This window comes from Lasiosphaeria miniovina, assembly GCF_030549165.1.
Source record: "Lasiosphaeria miniovina strain SMH2392-1A chromosome Unknown B0T26scaffold_2, whole genome shotgun sequence".
NCBI classification, from domain to species: Eukaryota; Fungi; Ascomycota; class Sordariomycetes; order Sordariales; family Lasiosphaeriaceae; genus Lasiosphaeria; species Lasiosphaeria miniovina.
The window spans coordinates 4,642,763-4,664,053 of record NW_026848221.1 but is presented as its reverse complement, the minus strand read 5'-3'; the positions used below and the strand labels follow the sequence as shown (position 1 = coordinate 4,664,053).

The window sequence follows — 21,291 nt, the reverse complement described above, 5'->3', positions numbered from 1 at the left end:
TTCTCTCTGTATTTCTCTATTCCCTTATATCCGGAGTCTATTTTGCGTGCGGAGGCGGCACATGTGTCTGTTCCTGGCAGCGTGTACAAAAGATGCCACTACTACTACTACTACTACTGCTACTGCCTACTCCCATATGTCCTTGTAAGCGTACCTTGGTAGATAATAGAAACGAGATGATTTGATGCGGTGACCATCACACATACACAAGCACGCACACATACATTTGCACCGATATCACCACTCATCCGACCGGATGACATCTCGTTTCCACTTGCCCCCCACGCCCCTGTCTGTCTGTTCTCCTCCCTCGCCGCCGCCGCCGACGCTGACGCCGCAGGCTAGATGGGTAGATGCCGCCCGCCGCGCCGTGTGCCGCTCCACGGCGAAGACTCGCGAGATGGGGCTGTGCAGTGCTTGTTGCCCGCAAAATAACCACAAACAACAAAACAAGATTTCTAGATCATCCTTGATCATCCGGTCAGCCAGCCAGCCAGCCAGCCAGCAGCCGTCTCATACCATGCCATCCCATCCCATCCGTGCCATGCCATGTCATGTCATCTCAACAGTCCATCCCGTCGGTTACCCGAATCCCTGGGTAGTAGGTGGTAGATACCGAAGGGAAGGTATGGCAAGGTAGGTTTTCTGTTCTTTGCCTTCCTTCCCTGCGGAGAGTGCTGCGGAGAGTGTTGTTTAACAAATAACAAATGACAAATGACAAACTTGTTGTGGTGTTTGGAATCCTCCCGTCGGGATTTCTTCTGGGACCATGAACCGGGGGCGGGGTTTTGTTTGTTGGTTTGGTGTTTTGATTTCTCGAGCCAGTTATGTCATTGCTACTGAATGCCTGCCTTATTATTATTAACTTTAGCTTTTCTGCGGCGAGACAGACAAACTATCACATCAAACAACAGTAGGTAGGCCTCGGTTTCGGTTTCGGTTTGTTCTGCGTCTTGGTTTAGGTTTCGAGACTATGTAGGTCTAGGTCTAGGTCTAGATAAGTCGAGGTTTAGAGGATAGCACACACGCAGAGTCGATGACTCTTTCTTTTTCTTCTTTCTCTTCTTTTTTGTTTTCTTGTTCTTCTCTTTCTCATTTTCTCTCTTTTTCTCTCTTGTCAAACACAATTGCCATATACGTACGTACCAATGCAGACATGCGGGCAGCAGGGCAGTAGGGTAACAAGCCGAACGGCCGGTGGCAAGATCACCCCCTCCCCTTTCCCCCCCCTCTCTCTCGGCACTAGACTCATAGACTCACAGGCTAACAGACTCAGACTCAGACAGACAGACCCACGACCAGACAGAGAAGAAACGGGGACCGAAGGAGACGTTAGAAGAAAGAGGAGAACGGCGGTCCGTGGCTCGGCTCGAGCGCACAGGCAGTCGTATTCTGTACCTGAACGTGAACCTCATCACAAGCTAACTAGACCCGGATCTGCCTAGACCTGGACCTGGACCCGGACCTGGACGTCGCGATGAGGGCGGGCAACAGAAAAGAAGCCACCTATGTACGATGATACATGGATTCATTCTCTCATGTAGGGGCCGGCACAGTCACGCCATTCTCGGCACGCAGATGCTCCACGGTAGGTAGGGGTGACCGGGAGAGGATGGTACTAGTAGTGTGTCACGCATGTAAGTCGGTATGTATGTATGTGTGTATGTGTCTGCATGTAGCTAGCTGCCGCCGGTCCATCGACGGCGGTGGCGATGTTGTGCGATGGGTGGTGTGCCGGCAATCATCAGGAAAATCCAGATCCATCGCAGCCATCTCACCAAGCAAGACTGGCTTGCCCGGCCTTCTTCCTTTCTTCCTCTTCTTCCTGCCCACTCCTCCAAAAACACAAAAATGTTGGTTCGTCTAAATACACTAGAGGCCGGTTGGCTGCAGAGTTTTAGTCTTGCTAGAGCCGTTGTAACTGTGTCCTGTAGTGGGCAAAAACAAAAATGTCACCTAGCCATTGCATGCGATTATCTCCGAACCCCTTTCGGCGGGGAAGCTTGTCTTATTCTATTTTCTGCATCAGTTTCTCCGGCTCTCTCTATGTATTCTCGCATAGGTATGGGTATATGTGGTTCTGTGTAAATGTAGAGTATGATGGCGCAATGCAATGCTTCGCTATGGCAGACCAAGGAAACAGTACAGAAAGGTCGCCCCTAAATAAACCATATACACTGCTGCTGCGCTGCTAGCGCAATCCAAAACCAAACGACGGGAAGATTATAGTTCAGCCTGAACTACTGCAGATGTGGATGTCATAATAGGGGCGAGTGAGTGTCACTGGCATGGCGATGACAGCCTGGATGACACAAACTCATGAATGATGAAGGCAGATATACAAAGTCGTTGTGTATGTGAGAGCATGCGTAGCATGAGGAGGGCGTGTAGCAAGAACCTCTGCTATTGATCGTCCCAGAGAAGCATGTCTTCCTCGTCGTTCATAGCAAGAAGGACAAACTGCCGTATCCAGGCCGCTTGAGCAGCGTCCACGTCGTCGCCTTGGATATTGCCCGCAAGTCTCTGCATCTCATCCAAGTCGGCCATCTCGTCTGGCCCATGCCCGCGAGCCAGTTCGGGCTCGGGTCCATGGTCGTCGTGGTTATTAGGGTTGTTGTTACGACGCAGCACACCACCACGTAAGTGATTAGCTTGATTATTTTGCCGGTTGGCGCCTCGTCCACGTCCTCGCTGGCCGGCGACGCCGCCTCTTGGGCGAGCAGCACCACCTCGACCTGCCCCTCGACCTCCCCCAGCTAGCGCTGCTGCAGGGACAGCCGGAGGTGCAACCGCCGGCGGCTGTTGATGAGCAGCTATCCGAAGGACCAGCGGACCTTCGCGTGCAATGTTCAATTGCTGCCGCTGTTGTTGCTGCTGCTGCTGCTGTCCTCCACCGTCTCGGGCCTCGGGCAACGCAGGTACAGGTGCAGGTGCAGGTGCAGGTGCAGGTGCAGGTTCAGGTGCTCGTGCTCGTTCTCTACGCACTCGCCGATGTGGTGCCTGTACCGCAGCAGGTCGGGGAACTTGCTGCTCTTCCTCGTCGTCCTCGCTGTCCGGGGGTTCGTCATGGCCACCGAAGATGATGCCCCTACCGAGAACAGGAGCCCCCCGGTCGACGCCTGCCCCGCCCCCAGCAAACCCACGACCAACGTCGTCGCCATCACCTTCCTCGAGTTCCCACAGGCGCATATAGCAAGATGTGACACGGCCCCCAGGCATTTCGTTGAAGTGCTGATAGGGGTTGCTAGGATCAAGCCAAGCGGAACAGAGATAGCAGAAGTGGGTTTGGCACTTGAAGCAAATCATGTGGTTGCATCCCTTGGTTTTCTGTGCCAGGGCTGAGCATGTCGGGCAAGGCGTCGTGTTGAACTTGAGATACTCGAGGGACGCTTGCTCCTCGGCGGTGAGCTCCTCCTTGTTACGCCGTGGCTGGCAGCTGACAAACTCTCCGTGCCAAGATTGGAAGCAGCGGCTGCAGAAGGCGAAGGTGCATTCCTCGCAGATGGCGAGCAACTCCTCGGCTGGCTTATATGTCTTTTTAGGTTTGGATTTACCCGTTGCGCCGTTGGCTTTCGCGTTGTGGCCTCCGTCACTGTCGTTCTCGTCGTCGTCATCAGAGGCTCCTTCGGCAAGCTCAAGTCCCTGGGGCTTTTTGTGTTTCTTGGAGCGAGCGGCGCCATTGCACCAGTCCCGAGGGCAGTAGATGGTGTTCTTGTCAGACTCGAGCTCCGTCTTGTACTTGAGAGTCACGTAGCGCCTCACCACGTCCTGGTCCAGAGGGATCTGCAAAAGCTCGCTGGGGCTGACGAAGGTCCTTGGTTTCCTGTTTTTCTTCCCGGACGCTGCTTCTGCGGCTTTAGCCCGGTCTTTGGCGCAGCCGGGGGCCGGGCAGCGGACCGAAGTAAGGTCGCCCTCCTTGATAGCAGCATTGTAGAAGTCTTGCAGGCATTCGACGCAGAAGACGTGGCCGCAGTCCATCATGCGATGGCAGGCAGAGCCCTTCTTTGGGTCTAGACACACGCCGCAGTCAAACGTCTCCAACTCAAAGGTGGCACGCTTGGCCTTGATGTCGTAGTCCAGCAAGGCAATCTTCTGGCGAGAGTCGACTTTGAGGCCAGCTCTAACGGCATCAACAAGGCCAAAGACGTGTTCAGCCGACTGCTGGATCGTGTCGATGTAGGTGAAGCCGACCATATCGCGTCCTATCTCCTCCCACAGCCGAGCACCGTCGTCCTCGAGCATCTTGGCCGTCGCCGGGGGAAGCCATGGAGGTGTAGTCGATATTGATATCCTGGGAGGCTCCTCGGACGGATACCCGGGGCCAAAAGTCATCTCAAGATGGACCGGGGGCAGATGGGCCAGGTGGTGCGAATCTACCGCGTCGGCCGGTCCGCCGTTAGGGTCGTTGACGTCGTTTATGTCATGGCCACGGCTTGGTTGGGCTAGCGGGGCCGTGTCTGCTGAGGCCGAGGCCGAGTGCGAGTGCTCGGGCGGGGTGACAGAGAAGACGACGACAACCCCATTCGAGGGGGTGACGGGCACGTCCAGAGCAATTGTGTAGGCGTCGTCGGGGCGCACCTGTCTGATCTCGGGGTAGATGGCAGTGAGGGTGCCCAGCTCGACATCCCGCGGGCTGTCCGAGTCGAACAAGTCCATTTGGGCGTCGGTCCAGGCCTTTGGGTTCCTTGACTCTAGAGCAGCTTCTTCAAGTTGTCTCCCCTAGTAAAAGTCTCTAGGTGTCCTTGCAGTGGTGCTGCCGTGGCTTGCGCCTTCCTCGCAGTAGGCAACTCAGTACTTTGCGCCTGCAGAAGCGTCTGATAAGGTAGTGTTGGTAGATGATAGCAGATCGGGGAAAGTGCAAAGACCGTGTTCAGTCACTTCACCCTTAGTTCCTTGCGGGAATGACCCGTAGGGTAAGTTGACAATACTGTGCTAGTACTGGAAGAAGGTGGTGAAGGTTTGTAGTCCGCACTTGAAAGAAAGTTGCCTTGATGTTGCTGGCTTTGCTGGGTGGCGTTTGTTGACTGCAGGTTTGCTTAGACCTGATGTAAGCCGCCAACTGAACGTCTGGCTACCTCCTTGTGCGGGATCAATGGCAACGTTGGGCATGCTCCCGCGAGCCCCATGGTTTAAATGAGTAAAGTTGAGAGAAAGGATCCGGTCAAGAAGTTAGTTTTCCAAACTGTCTTTTGTTGCTGTTCAACTACAACAGCCCGCAACTTAAAAGGCTGTCGAAGTATGACTCTTTCGGTGATGGACGTTGTACTCGTGCAATGCAAAGGCCTGACAAAGCTTCCCGGCGGGCTGGGAACTTTACTCTACCCCTCCCTCGCCTCAAGGTTCAGCAGCGGGCTGAACCGATTGGCCGCCCCTCCAGTGAGGAAGCCCCACCCGACGACTCCCAGGGCCGCCGCCCGGTTTCACATCCACAGGGCCATTCACTCGGCCGGCCTGGCTAACTCGTTAGCAGCCTCACCTTCTGGACCGCAGTTGAGAAACAGCTTACCCTGTGGTGAAACCGACGGGATTACTTTACGAGACCATTTTCCCACAGGCCCAGCTTGGTCAAGAGACCATACAGACCCACGGGCGGCAAATACCGATCAAGGGCTATAATTATAGAAAGGCCGTCCTCTTCCGCTGCCGACGCCGTCTTCACCCCCAAAAACGAAGAAACCACAGTACGGGCGTTTTCATTCCGTCACAGTTCAACCCTTTTCTCTCCGAGCTTAACACGATACCCGGCCGACGCGACATTCCAATTCCCCGACATTGCAGCAGAGGGGATAAACAGGAGGCACACCGGACAGCAGCGGCGGCGGCGGCGGCTGGAGACAGAGGAATAGAGAGGAGGGACCACGGATACCCGGCCAATTACATACATATTCATCAGTCATCAGCCGGACACCATGGCGGACGACATCACGCCTCTGGCTTCGCTCTCCTTGACCCACGTGTACTATGTATGCAACCCCCCTCCCCTTCCTCCTCAATTCCAATCCAAATCCCAATCCCATTCCGCAAGTCACACGACATCTTCCACGTAAACAAAAGTTAACACCTCCCGCCCCCCCCAAAAAAGAACCCCGACGACTCGATATCCTACATCTGCGCATGGCTTGCGCTCGTACCACAAGCACTATGCGTCGTGTACGCGACGCTGATCTGGAGCACGCGCGAGGCCGAGGTGGCGCTCATGTTCGCGGGCCAGCTGGCGTGCGAGGGCGTCAACTTTGCGCTCAAGCGGCTGATCAAGGAGGAGCGCCCGCGGCGCATCCACCGCACCGGCGGCAAGGGCTACGGCATGCCGAGCTCACACGCCCAGTTCGCCTTCTTCTGGGCCGTCGCGGTCGCGCTGTTCCTGGTGGCGCGCCACCGGCCGCGCCTCGGCCAGCGCCATAATAGGAGTCTTGCTGTCGCGGCTGCGGCGACGACGACGACGAGTGTGCAGGGGGGCGGGGTGAAGGAGAATGGCTGTGCGTCTCTGCTCCCTGGCCAGCAGCAACAGCAGCAACAGTCTAGCGCTGCGAGCAGGCTGGCGGCGCTCAACGCCGACATTGAGCGGTACGCGCACGAGCCGTGGTCTTTTGTGCAGCGGGCGCTCGTCAGCGCCGTGGCGCTGGCGCTGGCCGGGCTGGTGGCGTGGAGCCGCATCTACCTGGGCTACCACACGGAGAAGCAGGTGCTGGTGGGGTGCGCGGCCGGCAGCCTGAGCGCCGTCGGCTGGTTCCTCATCACGTCGCTGGCGCGCCAGATGGGCCTGCTGTCGTGGGCGCTCGAGCTGCCCGTGGCGCGCTGGTTCCGCCTGCGCGACCTGGTAGTCGAGCAGGACCTGTGCCAAGCCGGCTGGGAGAGCTGGGAGCGCCGGAGGCAGCGAAGGCTTGCCCAAGAGCAGCAGCAGCAGCAGCAGCAGGCCAAGAAGAAAACCACATGAGCGGGAAGAAGTTATAACCACAGGGGAAAAGAAGGGGGCGCAGAAATAGGAATAGAAAAAAAGAGAGAAGACAGAAACCCGCTCCCACTCCTGCTGAGCCATCAGCTTGTGGGGGGCCCATAACCCTACATCTGGGGTGGGCGACTGACATCTGGAGTGTATAGCCTCACTCGTGCTAAACGAGACGAGTGATTGTCATAATGAATTACGTTAACATCGCACAATATCATTAAACGCACAGCGTAGTGTAGCCATTGCGTGAACTGAGAGATGCCTTTATTTGTGAGAAAAATATTGAACAAGAACCCCATTTTGATATTTATATTTTGACTGGGGTTTGTTATCCAACCTTCTTCCTTTTCTTCCTCCCTTGCTACGCCCCAAGGGATACTGGACAGCTTCACGACTCTCTTCCTTTTCATTGGAGGGGGTCAGTGGGTTCACTGGATAGGTTAAATAAAAAGGTAATCTGTATTCTTTTCCATCTCCTCCTTCCTTCATTCCTTCCTTGCTTTCAGGAATACTTGCTTGGTCCCCGCCAGCAAACAGACTAATAAAAGAATCGTTTACACATTGGTTGGGGGTTTTTTATAAAAAAAGCTGTGGCATCCGGCGCACGGCTCTCGGGTCCTGCCTCGCCCCTTGGTCGTCGTCCGTCGTCATCCATCGTCATCATCTACCCCCAAGTCCCGCTTTCGCGAGGAGACAGAAAGAGAGAGTAAGTAGTAGTAAGTACAGATACAGCCGCTCTAGCCCCCGAGATGAAAAGAAAAGGAAAAGAAAAATGTTGGTGACATGACAAAACTCCCTCGGTAAATGCTCAAAGGCAAAGCGGGTAGTAACGTAGGTCGGTCGCTGCACAAGGGGCTTGCCTCTGGACGCCGCCGTGATGCATGTACTTCGTAAATAGAAAAAAACAGGGAAGAATGAAGAAGGAGACGCCCCGTTGTCTTACCTGGGACACCGAGAAAGAAAGAAAAAAGGAAATGAAGGAAAGGGCAGGGAGATACTCTTATCCAACAGGTATACCACATCTCCTCGTCAACGCCTTGCCTTGATAGACTGAATTAATGCCCCCCCACCCCCAATGCCCCGTTATCCAAATTGATATAAGGCTCCATCTAAAGTGTCGTGAGCCGTCACAGCCCTCTAGGTATGTTTGTGTTCAGCCCCCGACACGCCAACACCGGAAAATGCTTCAAATCAGAGCGAGCAAATACGCCATAGTAATCCCGGCTGCTAGAGTCAATCTAGATCCAGTCGCCTTTTGATTTGGCTGGCTTCGGCCCGCTGTCGTCCGTTGCCCGACGCACCGGCGTCGGCAAAGGCGGGCTACTGGGGCTACCGCCATTGTTGGGCTTGGCAACCGGCATACTGAAACCGACACCTCTGGGGCTCGGCAGCTTGAGTTTGGTCGGGCTGGAGGGGCTGTAGATGCTCGGACTCAATGTCTGGCCTTCGTCTACTGGCGGCGCAGTGTTTCGTCGCGGGACGGGCGGCAGTGTCTTCATCCTTGCGTCCTTCACAGGATCTCGCTTCGGAGTATCATCATCATACTCTTCTAGCGTGGGAGTGCTAGCAGGGCTAATATCTAGGGCGGCTGGGCGCTTCTGAGCGGCTGCTTCCTTCTCTTTCTGGACGAGGGGACATTCCAAGTCGTATACGTGGGAATCAGCCGCGGCGGCTGTGCTTGTTACGACTGGTGGTATGTCTTCGACGGAGGAGAAACGGAGTCCGATCTGGACGGTTGCCGATGACACGAGAGATGAGTCTCGTCGATGTCGGCCAAACACAAGATTCCGCATCGATGGCGGAGGCTTGAGGGAATCAGCGGCCGATTCCTTGGTGTTGGGTGAATAGGTCGTGGCAGGGAGTAGGGTTAGTGACGATTTTGCTGCAGGTGAGTTATTGGGGAATAGGGAGTAAGAGCGCTTGCGCACATGGCCCATTGCTGATGCCATGGACGAGAACTGTGCGGGTTCTGGCGCCTTGGGCATGCCTGGGGTTGGATATATGGCATTAGAGCGGAGAGGGTTCGGGTTTCGTCCGCTGAATGTGGTGGAAGCCAGGCTTTGGTTATCGTCTTGGATGTCTTCGACCTTTTCGGCGCTGACCAAGCTTGCATCGCTGTCGGTGCGGCGGAGGCTTCCGAGCCCCGTCACCCTGTGCATCATATGACTATCGGATCCATTGTCGCGATCCACGTCGTTGGAATCCGCCAGCCTGATCTTGTACTTCAACTTCCGTTTTTCATACTCTCCGACCTTGTCCCTGGGACCGATGGTCGACAGTGTGTTGGATTTCAAGAAGAGGTAAAGTCCGCCAGTCATCAGTCCCGACACGTTCGCAACAACGGATGCAACCATAGACAGCGTGAGGTGAGTGCCATTGCCGCCGCGCTGGCTAATAAATGCCATGGCATAAAAGTAAGGGATCATGAAGCCCTGCAAAAATGTTAGCTGCAAGTCCAAGACCTGTGAGTGCTCAAGCCGACATACGCTGGAGATGATCGCAAGGGCGAGGTAATAGACCATTCTCGACGCGGCTACCCTCGCAGTCACCTCGACCTTGATGCTGCGGTGCAGTCTCACGAAGATGACAACGAGGCAAATAATGAGGGACGAGACGATGCCGGTGAGCAGAGCGAAGCATCCGACCGAATAGTGTGCGACAAACCAAAACAGAGACGTCAGACAAAAGTTTGGCGACTGGTCAAAGTCGGCCACGAGGAAGTTTGCGAGAACCAGTATTCCGATGATAGCCAGGCAAATCGACACAGTCCACTTTCCTCTCGGCGCAAATGGATCCTTTCGTAGGGCTCGTACCGCCGTTTCAATGCCGAATACCAGCTGAGTGTACGGCGCCACGAACACAGCTGCGGGACTGTCAGCATGCAAACCCCGTTGTCCCAACACGGGGTGTGATAGCAACGTACCAGGTAACATCAACTGGGCCATCATTGTGCATCCCAGGCCAACAAGAGTGTCCAGCCCAGTTGACTGGGCCACGGCAAATGTGATGCTCTGAATCACGATGCCGAACGATAGCACCAGCGGGAAGACGTCGCCTTCCGGTACGAACCTCAAGCCATTACGCCTGGAAAATATCATCAGCAGCCGCGCCGAGCAAATAATACATGTGTGCCCGTTTTTAAGGCCCATACCTAATATTGAACTGTCGATTGTTCCGCCTCTCTCTGTAATATGCATCTAGCAGAATGCCCATGGCCGTGGCGAAGGCGGCCACAGTGTTGAAGCCGGCTAGGATGATGGTCGAGGTTCTGATGGACTTTGCGGCGGCGAATTTGAGCTCGTTGAAGAACATCTGCTGGGTTGTAGTCACGTTGTTGGCGGCCTGGAAGAAGCCGTTGCCCGTCCCGGTGACATTGCCATTCAACACCACGCCCGTGGCGCCCCGCGACTCCAACCAGCTGACGCCTCCATCGAGTAGCGAGTGAAATGGCGACATTGGGCTTGCCGTCAGTGGACAAGCGCAAGCCTGTGCGATGGCGATGGGCCGTAGCAGTGCCCTTCGGACCCGTCCGTGGTTAAGTCATCTAATCCGCAGTCGAATCGTTGATACGTCGTCGGCCGATGTTGGATGAAAGGAGGGGAGAGAAGGTGGCGAGTGGAGGGAAACGACAAAAGTGTAATGGGATGGATGGCAAGGCGGGATATGGTTGGTAAGGATAGGTTCGCCAAAGCGTGAAGCGTGGGTGCGGGCTTGCGGATGGGGAGGGGGGGAGGGTGCCACACACACACGCCAGCAACCTCGAGCTTGACCACGGACCAGACGAAACAGTCCCTGACCGATCCAGCACCTGGTGAGAGTCGACGACTGGGAATAGAAACAGGGACCAGGGCGGGAGAACAGCACGACGGCAATGTGGAGGGCGGCAGGGCGGCAGGGTTGCGGACGGCAACGACGCACACGCCAGCATGCGGAGGCCCTTCCAGAAGAAGCTCGACAGCCATGGGCCTGCCTGTCTAGTGCGGGCACAGGCAAGATGCATGAAGGCTAGAGGGCTAGCACGCCGTCGAGGTCCCGGTCACCCTGCCGAGAGACATTGGGATGGGATGGCTCCCGCACGGGCAGAACAGAGCCGGCCAGGGACCAGGGCTGGAGGGTGGGTGGAGGTTCGCGTTCCCCTGCAGCTCGTGTGCCGCCATCCATGTCTGTCGGCGCCCACGGGCTGCAAGTAAGAGGTGTGTCGTCAAGACGCCAGCCCGCCTCAGCCTTTCTCTCCGCGGTGTGGTGGTAGGCGAGGATGGGATGGGGCAGTTACACTAGGGGGTGTATGCCAAGAATGGCCCGAGCATTGGATGGATGCATCTTGGCCATCGTATCGTCGCCAGAGACGGGGCCCACGGCGGTGACACGAAGCCGGGCGCGCTACCAAAATCGCTGCCAGAGATAGGGCGGCGATGTTATCTTACGGGCAATTGCCTCAGTTCTTGGACGAGCGTCCGTGCTGCTGTGCCTGGCTGCCCTGGCGCCTCATGACGATGAAGGCCAAGATCGATTGCTGGGATGCGGTGGAAAGGCATTGATCCGGCATTGGGTCCAAGCAGAACATACCACTTACACGGGCAGCACAGTAGGTGAAGACGTGACGGAGACAGCCGCGAGCGCTGCAGAACTCTCAGAGTCTGGCGTGGCGGCGATTTCTGCAGGTGCTGCGAAGGCATTGTCGCGGCGTGGGGTTGAGGCAATCTTGTAACAGCCCCAGGTTTCGCCCCTCCGCAGTCCAGTCGAGTCCCTGGCTGGTCGCACAGGGGAGCTTGCAGCTGCCACTGCTTGGCTTGAGCCCCATGTGGGGTGTTCCTGAGCGGCGCCTCTCTCTAATTGGACGCTGCTTGGGCAGGGTACCCTAAAGTGGTAGGGGCTCCCCAGTCGCAGATCAAACCCGAACGATGGGAACACTTCGCAGTCCCTGCACCCCGAGTCAACGTCCACCCTCTCCTCTCCACCCAGCCTGAGGTAGGTGCAGAGAGGCCCAGGCTTGCTAGACGGCGGCAGAACTGTAGGTTTTTCTCCTCAATGTCTCGTCTAGCCTCTGGGCGCTTGGTGATCTTCGCGATCCATCAGCCTGTTCTGCTGGAATGGCGCCTTTGACCATAATAGCCGCCGTCCCAGTCCATGAATACCAGCCGATTGCCACCGCCCTCAGACCACGCCAACGGCATCAACTGCCTCAGAATCGCAGCCGAGCTTTGTAGGTACGGTATCGCCAGCACAAACTGTCCATGCGCAGCCTGGAATAGCTGCTTCCAGCGTAACTGCAAGTGAGAGTTGGTAATCGCCACCCCAAGATCTCTGCGGCAGCCGTTCATCCCAAAGCAGGAGCAGGAGCAGCCCATACCGGACAACGCCACATGGAGGAAGGAATACAGACGGATCATGCTCTTGCGTCTGAACTACACACATTTTCTTCATCAATATTTCGCTGGCGAATAGTTTGCAGGTTCTGGCCAGTCGAACCAAGCTGAACAACTTGAAGAGAGCTCCTTGCTACACCAATCCTCCGGGGCTTTGTTTAGCGTTGCAATCCCCCCGACATCCGCAAAGACTCTGGCCCAAGAAACATTGAAACACGCTGCCCTTTTTTGGAGTCTGCGCAGCCCAAGTGCTTGTGCGATCCAATTCGGCCCCATGATTGGTTGGTACAGGTGCAGGAGCCCTCAACCTCTCTTTTTTTTCTGTCCGTGGTGAGTGGGGTTCATCCGTTGCAGATGCCCTGCCAGCCCACGCCCTTCTTGACGCAGGGCGTGTATCAAGTTCCGGAAATCTTCTTTCCCATGACTCGGCGCTCTAGGGTGGTGTGGGGTGCCTGGCTCGCTTTTGCCAAGAGAGTTGGCTCTTTGAATACTTCTCCCTCCTTCGTTATCATTGGTGCCGGCTTCTCGACTGTGGCGGCGCCAGGTTCTTTGCCCATCGCTGTGGGGGATGAGAGAAATCATGGTGGATAGATCACCACAGGATGAGAAATATAGGACGATGTCTTATCGCAGACCAAAGATACACATTCGCAATGGAGCAGCCAGCTGTTACAGGCTATCCTTCTTGAAGTCTGGTGGCTACTCGGCAGCACCTTAGCAGCATCTCATGTGAAAAGTCTGGGCTGTATGCATATTGCGGTTGTTTGTAAACTCGGGCTTATTATGTCGACTCCACTCCTAGCCGGAGGAGTCAACAAGACCCAAGCCAATTGTCCATGAGGGGGAAGGGGAAAAGAAAGCCCCCTGACAGCAGAAGAATCCGTTCAGGGTTTACTCAGTAGGTAGCCAATATGATCCAGGGGCGCCCATGCTGTGCTGCCCGGACCCCGGGATTCTTGACTAGGGTATTGCAAGGCTCTGTCTGCTCCCTTGGACTAACTCGATCACACACCTAGAGAGAGATCTAGTCTCCCCCCCACTTCCCCGCGCCTCCCGTAGACAAGCGTGATAAGGGATTCTGGAAGTTAGCAGTTCCGAAATGACACGGAAGCTTGGTGACTAGCTCTCGTTGAGAGGACGAGACCAGGTAGATTGCTAGGGTGGCCCCCTCATCCACGTATCTACGTATGCCTTACTCAGCAAGGCAGGCTTGGGGGGAACTCCTCTGCCTTGCTGGCCGCGTAAACCTGAGGTAGCCCACCAACTGGATGTGAGCTTCCCGGCTCCTTTCAAGTCCTTCCTTTCAGGTCTGGCCTTGCCATTGGCTTTTGCACGCCTGTGGCTGAAACTCCGGTCGGCACTATGCCCCCGGGTGTGACGGTTCAAGGCAGATCTGATTCCAGCAATTTATTATTAGCAGTCGTTTTCTTTAGTCTCTCGACTTACTTCCCTTAGGGGGTGTTAGTTACCTAGCACTAGGGGGAAGTAGTAGCTGATATCGAACTGTACAACTCTCGCTGTAACGCATCAGCTTGAGGATGCTTCCAATTTCCCGTTTGTCGTTGGTCTAGCCTCGAGATACATCTGACTTTCAAGGGGTTGACTCCAATTCCGCTGGGAACGGTTCCTGCCCTCGAGCTGAGTGAACAAAGAATAGATTTGTATGTTTCTATGTCCCAAGAAACAGACAGGTTCACTGCCACGGGGAAATAAACAATTATACAGATAGAATAAAGATTACCGAGAGGAATGGTACAAGGAAATTAAAGCCGGCATTTTTCATTTTTGAACTCAAGACATCCAACACGGACAGGACAACCCCTTTGACCTGAACCGCGAAGCTCTACTTTACCTCGTCTTCTTCACCGTGCGCGCCGCGTCCCTCACCCTGAAGGCATCGACGATGTCGGACGACGCAACATAGATGGCATACAGCGGGATCCAGACCCAGAGCGTGTTGAAGAAGACTAGGTAGACCCACAAGTACATAAAGTTGCTCGTGTCAAGGTTGAGATTGCCAACGAGCCACTCGGGGCAGAAGGTCATGAAGCCTGGGAATCGCGTCAGTAAATTTACATCATCTCTCCATCGCCCTACGCAATCCGTCGCCGATACGCGTATGCGGCCTTACGAGCAGAGATAAAAATAGACAGTGGGGGGACAACGGGGAGACAACACAACAACATACCGCCGTAGATCTCAGCCGTGGCAATCACGATCATGATGATATTGGCGCGCGCCACATTCTTCTTCGCAATGTCGTAGCAGGTGAGGACGGCCAAGGGTCCGACGATGAGGACGGTCAAGAGCTCGAGGCTGACGACGCCCTGGATAACGAAAGGCACAAATATTAGCAAGTCCCCAAGAAGGCTCAATTAATAACTCCAATGACGTCGTGAACACGACAACCCCCCACCCCGCAAATTGCAAACTTCATCCCGAGATCAGATTGAAGGATCAACCCACTCTCCGTTCCCTTGATGTTGCTAACTAAAACAACAGACCAAACCGTCGAACCGCCAAAAAAAAAAGTGGAGAAGGAGAAACACTGACCAGATCAACACCAGCCCATCTTCTGTCCGCGCGCGCATACACCATCCACAGCTGGGCAAAGGGATTATCGCCACCGGCCTGGGCGCCGTGGACGCGGGCCGTGGTGCCGAGGAAGTTGTGCGGGTCGGGATAAAAGCTCTTGGAACCGGCGGCAGTGGCGAGCACCGACGAGAAGAAGCAGTGGTAGAGGAAACTGCCCTCGAGGACGAAGTGGATCAGCGCGTCGAAGGCGTGCCAGATGAAGAGCACGCGGTAGGGGCCGGTGGTGGTGGCGGTGTCAAGGGCGCGTCGCGAGATGGCTAGGGCGAGGCCGAGGATGGCGAGCGTCGAGAAGAGCGAGATGAGGGTCGTCTGGTCGAAGAGGTCGGGCGGGAGGGACGAGGACGAGGTCGCCATCTTTGCGCTGTGGGGATTGAGTAACTGCCGTACCTTGTTTGGATAGAACGCGCCCCTTTTTGATGAACGAAGATTCAATGCGATATTTCGTCGTCGTCGTCGTCGTCCTCTTTTATACTCGGCAGGACGGTGACGGGGACCCCAATCCGTATCCTGGACATTACCGCAAGGTCACATCACGGATTCTCTCGAAATAATTGAGATCTCTGCGTCAACCCTAACCCGAACCGAAATTGGTTCGCCATCATTGCTTCTTGCGGAACCAACAGGTTGTGCGTGTCCAACGGCCACGCAATTCCATGTCCTGAGCTGCCCTAAAAACGGTGAACGGTTGGGTGGTTAGCGCGTATCCTGTGAAGATGTATGGATGTTTATCGAAGTTGGCGACCCAATTGATGACGCCGTTCTCCAAAAGAGGCAAACCCAGCATTCCTTCGCGGACGCGTCTTAGAGACATCAAAGTGGTACGTGCGCGCTGAGCTGACGGTCTGGGGGCACTAGCAGTAGTGAATTGAACATAAACCAGCATTTTCCTGTGCGATTCGTGGCCGACTTCAAAGTGCCAATGAGTGACTTGTTATCGGGAATTGCGAACTGCTGTCTAACTACTTCGGCGAAACGGGGCATCGGTTTGTAATCGACCAAGCGTTGTCAAGCGGCAATCCTTAAATGGTCCGAGAATTGGCGGGGCATTGCCCCGTCAGTCGTCACAATAGTTTCCTTGGAGACATTCGTGTATCCTTCAGGCTGTGGTGGTTGCTGGCAGCCCCCGTGTAAACAATTGTATTGCAGACCAGCCACATATATGTCTGGCCGGCAAAACATCGACAACGCAGTCCAAAGTACACCAAGTGCAATTCAGATGTCAGACATGTCACATATCACGAGCGAAGAACAAATTGTTCAACAATGAAGTCGAAATTCGGATTCTCTAGCTAGCTACCCAAGGGTGCTGCTGATCCAGGGTATGGTAATGAAATTCCTTTCCCAATTCCCCCAAGTGACAAAAGAAAATTGGCCAATTGGCAACTCATTCCCCCAATCCGTAGTCATTAAAGGTTGTCGTACCCATCCGTGCCAAAGGTGCAGACGAAATGGTGAATCATGAAGGTTGGTTGGAAAAGAAGTGCGAAGTCGCTTAGTGCTTCAGTTGCTGCTTGTTGGCCTCAGCCTTGGCGTCGTACTTGGACTCATCAGCCTTGTCGCCGAGAGCGTCGGTGGCGGCAGAGATGCTGTAGAAGGGAGAGATGTTAGCATCAGATTGAGGGGTGATCAAAGGACGAGATTGCTTACCGAGTGCCAATGCCGGCATCAGAATCCTTGGCGACGCTCTTGTTGGTCTCCTTGGAAGCCTCAGAGGCGGTGCCTGTGAGAAATATGTCAGAAGCTGGCGTGGATGCGACCGGGGGGTGGAAGTGGCAGATGCGTACCCTGGACCTTGTCCGAGACGTAGTTGGCAGCTTGCTTGACGGTATCCATTGTGATTGAGTGGTAATTGGGTTTGGTTTTGCAGTGATTGTTGATCTTGATGTGGAGGTGGAAGTTATTGGTTGTTTGATGATGAGGAAAAGAAAAGATTTGGAGGGCGGGAAGATTGTAGATTATATAGGCAAAGGGCTGGACTCTCGTGCCTCCCTGAACGAGCAAGAACAGCCTAGGGCGTCGTCATGTGAAGGGTATGTTCCTACGTCATGGGTCCTTTTTTGCCTTCCATCTGACTGAAGCTGCCGTCGCTTCCCCACGTCGTCGCCCCTTGGGTCCCACTATCCTCCGTCCCAGCTCAACGAAATGGGAACGCGCTGCACGGAATGGTCTACGCATGCAAAGTACATAGCCTCAATTAGAAGCTACCCGTGCTTGGCCCCTTGCTACCCCACCGTTCGCAGCTGTCCCAAAGCAAAGTCATGACGTCAGCCGCGGCTTGCAGCATCTCCTTTAACGCCTACACATTGCATCTAACGTCTACACGTGTATAGTGCACCATAGTAGTGGAGCAGGCCACCTAGGCGGCGGGCCTTGTGAAAAGTCCCCGGGCCCGGCGGCGGAAGACCGCGCGTAACTGACTAGGCCTGGTGGTCCGCAAAAGCTTAAGAGATGCGCCGTCTGAGCGAAGACGATTATCCAAACAGCGATTCGTGTACCAGCTACTCATCCTTGAGTTGTGTTGGGATAACAAAATAAACCTACGCTTCAAATACACCATGCGCAGATTTCACTCTCGCCCTGCAACGCAGATTGGGTTCTGTAGTTGACGGTGCTGCTCTAGGCTTCTCCTTCCCTAAAAATCGATGTCGTTGTCTTAACGAAGCCAGAGACAGAGGTGGGGGCCAGGGGGGTTACCCCACAGAGTGGTTGCGTCATTCTGCATGCACTGGAAAGTCCTAACCAATCAAATCATTTATTGTCCGGAAGAAAGTACCCGCTTTGCGTCACTAACAGGGGTCTGGGCGCCGAGGCGCTGGTAGCTGCGTTTTTGCGAAATGCTTAATCATCCCGGACGGCCGTGTAAGTCAGGGGCAAGTCAAGTCCATTTAACGCCGGCTCCAACCGACAGAAAGGTGGATTATTGCGACATTTATTCCATGCGAATTACACGTGCTGAGCTACGGTCTGACGACAGTGTACGTGGAAGATCTTGTCAAATGATGGGCTGGAAGTGTGGCGCTAGATTCCTTCTGGAACCTACGTCATGGTAGTGGGTTGTGTGGCTTGTCCTTTCCTTTGCCATCTCGCGGGGTCACCACTTTACCAACATGTGATCGATTCGGACGAACTGGAGTACCTAAACGTGAGTGGCGTGGTGCAGGCACGCATTGTCTCCAACGTTCGTTCCGCTGCTTCCTACCCCTGTCTGGGCGCCCTGCCTACTGCGGCTGCATCTTTCCAACCAACAGGGATTTAGCAAACAAAGCCTCACCGGAGGTTTTTTCCCGGTCCCCCCTTTGCGCCTTCACTACTTGAACCTATGGAACGCAACACTCGGCCCATTCTACTGTAAAATCTAAGCAAAGGCAGCCACGCAACACGGCATACGAGGCAGCATTCGGCTGCCTGCTGCTGTTGGTAAGGAGAAGCAATGGTCCCCAGGATGGTGCCCCCAACTGCCGAGCCGTCTTGTTCAAGGCCAGCTAGCTTAGCGCAAAACGTGAGAGAAAAGTCTGCAGTCACCGGCTTCGTCTCAATTGGCCGGCCGGCCCTCGCGATCACGGCTTCGTGCCTTTGCCATGAGTCCTTCTAGCTTCGTTGCACGGATCCAACCTGGTAGGTCGGGCACACGTGTGAGGTATCTGGTAGCAATGCTCATCAATGAGGTGGCTACCCGCTTTTCCGGATCCTAGACCAGGGATTCAATGTCCTCTTCGAGTCAATTAGCCTCTTGTCTAAGGAGAAGTAAACAAGTGTCCAGGTGGACTCTTCAGTGGACCGACACTACATTGCACGGGACCTTCTTCAACATACACGCCTCCCCTATCTCATTCCATCGCTCCGTGCTACTTTTCCGGATCATCGCGGGAATCCAGATGATGATATGTTCTGCGATCCGAACACCCAACCTGCCCAGTTTTGGTCCGAACGTCGATACATCTTTTAAAGAGACTCCGGCCGGCTACTACTTCACTAGGACTGGAGTCCCAATCTCAGCTCCCCCAAAGGCGAATATCAGACAACCGGGCTCTGATCGGAAATACTCGCAAATTGGCCAAGCAGATGCAGTTTAGTCAAGGTCCATTTCCATGGTTCCAAGATGTGTTTTAACGGCTTCCGACTAGAATTAACTTTACTCACTGTCAGATATATCCCAATCATCAGCCGCAATGCAACCCGGCAACCATTCCAAAGAACGCCAGTCATGATGGTGTATCACTGACTCCCGAAGCCTCAAATATCCACAGTCTCTCACAGACGACGGATCGTCGGTCTAGCAGCGGCGACACTGCCAGACACCGACCGCGACTCGCTTTATGGCCTTCTTTCCGCAGAATGGACTGCAAATGCGCCATTAGCAGAGGATGTTGACATTTCCAGAACCCTTACTTTCAGAAGAGAGAAAGAACGCGTGAACATGCCTGGACAAAACATGGGAGCTCGCACCAGACGTAGCATTCGTGTTGTGGGGTCTCTGCGCGCTTGTGCCTACTTTCTTGAGGATCCATATCTGAACAAGTTTCAGCAATGTCGCCTTTTTGTCGACTTTTAAGAAGGGAGAGATGCGTCTGATACGCGCGAACGGGAAGGAGAACGTCTCGAACCCTACGCCGTATTTACCGGCTATGCCGACCTCTCCCAAATTGTCAGCAGGGTACTCTCATCGCCTTTGGACATTGTATCAGAGGTCAGGCTTGTTGGTTGTGCGCTTTCCCATGGCGCCGAGTTGGTCGTGGTCTCTATAAGTGGCAGGGGCTATGGGGAAGACAAGCGAACGGTCATGAAGGTCTTCCAGTTGGATGTTGGAGGAAGGCATAAGGTGACTTGAGAGGCTTTTCCCTACAAGACTGCCGTTCGCGGGGTGACTTCACAGCTGATTGCGTTTTTCTTGTCGAAGACGCAAGCAGCTGGGAAGGCGTGGCTGTGTAGTCGAGATGAGCGCAGGAAAGGGAAGGCACGGTTGGCACAAACGGAACACTTGTGCATTTGGTGCGTCGTCCGCTGCGTCGGGTCACAAAAACGACACGAGCATCCGGCAGTCCACCAATTAGGTACCTTAGGGCAGGTAGGTTCAGATGAGGAGACGGCATCCCGAATTTCAGGTAACGATGAGACAGTTTAGACCCATTTCAGGTATGTTGCATTTCTCATCTGACCGTTGATTAACCTCTGCAGTCTGCCATAACAGTTAAAGGGTGCGCAGAAAATGTTTGACATTGAAACAGAGTCTGAATAGTTTGTCGGTAACAGTATGAGAGACATTGAAATTGGCTCCATGTTCTACCTAAGGTAGGTAATCACAGGTAAGCCCACTCTCCCGGGGATAGGCGGCGTCCCCCGATCGGCGCGAGTTCCTGAAGATCAATCCCCGCAGCACCAGGTAAATCAACCGATTTGGCTTGAGTGATTCTCTGAAGTATGTACAAAGACACACGTTTGGCATCTGTAGGGACTGGGCTGTATTTGTTGGTATTTTCTTAGTCAACACCTTACATGCTAGTGATGGGTCTCGAATTACCACCTTGGTCTATTGATTAGTGAGCAAACGATGCCGGACGCTGAGACGAAGTTTTGTATTGTGACTATGTCTATTGCATTAAAATCGAAACAAAAGCAAGATATGTCTACGGGATTGGTTGAGGCTCAACATCGCTCTGGGCGGTACCATCTTGCGTGCGTGCTGGAACCGAGAAGCAAGTCATTGCCCGGGAAGGATATTCCGGCGCTCAGACCCTGGCCAGAAGCTGAACGCACTGGGCGTTTTATGGCTCGTGCACGACCGCCAAGCAGCTTCCCCGCCTCTTTTTGTTGACCTGGGGTATCTCGTCATCTGCTCACCGCCCTTCCCAGCTGGCACACCAGCCGAAAGGCGGCCAGGGTTAGGAGGCAGAAAACCGAAAGGGCTGGTGGGAGCTGCTAGAAAAGGCGCCTGGCTGTTTACGGCTTGAATGATTGAGAAACGGATACAATATATTGTCTATTCTGTGCTTCTAGAAACTCCCGAGTTCAGGAAAGCTCCATTGTTGGGTTTACAACTAATCTACCCCCAGCCTGGCGCTTGAGCAGGCAAGCTACGCAGTGCCTGCGTCACTTTGTTCGGCAGACCAATGGGCTCTCGAATGTTCTACTCACCTCGAGACAGGTCTAGAACATACGACCCCCTCCGAGGCCCCCGATGCTCTTTGTTCTCTCTCTCGCATAGGATACAACTTCGCTCAAACCTGTTTGTTTGCACTGCAGTACACAACGGGCAGGATTGTCTATATCAATTGCGGCCTGAATCAGCAACTGCACATCCCGCATTTCCACGTGCAACCTCAGCGAATCCCAGGAGCCGTGTACTCTTCACCAACCACCTGCAGCCAGCCCAGCGCCCTAATCACC

At 54.5% G+C, this 21,291-nt stretch overlaps 6 protein-coding genes across 6 annotated transcripts; 1 reads left to right on the top strand and 5 right to left on the bottom strand.

Annotated features, from left to right (window-relative positions):
* Positions 1-2,403: 2,403 nt before the first annotated feature.
* Positions 2,404-4,656, bottom strand: B0T26DRAFT_639970 (RWD domain-containing protein; the record flags this gene model as incomplete). Its single annotated transcript, XM_060437181.1, has 2 exons — positions 2,404-2,888; positions 2,982-4,656. 2 exons carry the CDS (start codon positions 4,654-4,656, stop codon positions 2,404-2,406), a joined length of 2,160 nt encoding a protein of 719 aa, XP_060300979.1.
* A 1,253-nt stretch (positions 4,657-5,909) lies between these two features.
* B0T26DRAFT_748390 (PAP2 superfamily-domain-containing protein) lies at positions 5,910-6,934 on the top strand (the record flags this gene model as incomplete). The annotated part of the gene is made up of 2 exons (XM_060444957.1): positions 5,910-5,963; positions 6,083-6,934. The coding sequence occupies 2 exons, from the start codon at positions 5,910-5,912 to the stop codon at positions 6,932-6,934; spliced, it is 906 nt and encodes a 301-aa protein (XP_060300978.1).
* A 1,250-nt stretch (positions 6,935-8,184) lies between these two features.
* B0T26DRAFT_639809 (uncharacterized protein) lies at positions 8,185-10,402 on the bottom strand (the record flags this gene model as incomplete). The annotated part of the gene is made up of 4 exons (XM_060437168.1): positions 8,185-9,378; positions 9,433-9,809; positions 9,870-10,015; positions 10,098-10,402. The coding sequence occupies 4 exons, from the start codon at positions 10,400-10,402 to the stop codon at positions 8,185-8,187; spliced, it is 2,022 nt and encodes a 673-aa protein (XP_060300977.1).
* A 1,454-nt stretch (positions 10,403-11,856) lies between these two features.
* On the bottom strand, positions 11,857-12,633 carry B0T26DRAFT_696899 (uncharacterized protein). The gene has a single exon (XM_060441364.1). It carries the CDS (start codon positions 12,334-12,336, stop codon positions 12,019-12,021), a length of 318 nt encoding a protein of 105 aa, XP_060300976.1. The 5' UTR covers positions 12,337-12,633; the 3' UTR covers positions 11,857-12,018.
* Positions 12,634-14,000: 1,367 nt separating this feature from the next.
* On the bottom strand, positions 14,001-15,383 carry B0T26DRAFT_159075 (Emopamil-binding protein). Its single transcript, XM_060433497.1, has 3 exons — positions 14,866-15,383; positions 14,501-14,639; positions 14,001-14,363 (listed from the first exon to the last, which is right to left on the bottom strand). The coding sequence occupies exons 1-3, from the start codon at positions 15,259-15,261 to the stop codon at positions 14,161-14,163; spliced, it is 738 nt and encodes a 245-aa protein (XP_060300975.1). The 5' UTR covers positions 15,262-15,383; the 3' UTR covers positions 14,001-14,160.
* Positions 15,384-15,934: 551 nt separating this feature from the next.
* On the bottom strand, positions 15,935-16,936 carry B0T26DRAFT_696893 (glucose-repressible protein Grg1). The gene is made up of 3 exons (XM_060441363.1): positions 16,692-16,936; positions 16,555-16,627; positions 15,935-16,493 (listed from the first exon to the last, which is right to left on the bottom strand). Exons 1-3 carry the CDS (start codon positions 16,738-16,740, stop codon positions 16,400-16,402), a joined length of 216 nt encoding a protein of 71 aa, XP_060300974.1. The 5' UTR covers positions 16,741-16,936; the 3' UTR covers positions 15,935-16,399.
* Positions 16,937-21,291: the final 4,355 nt, after the last annotated feature.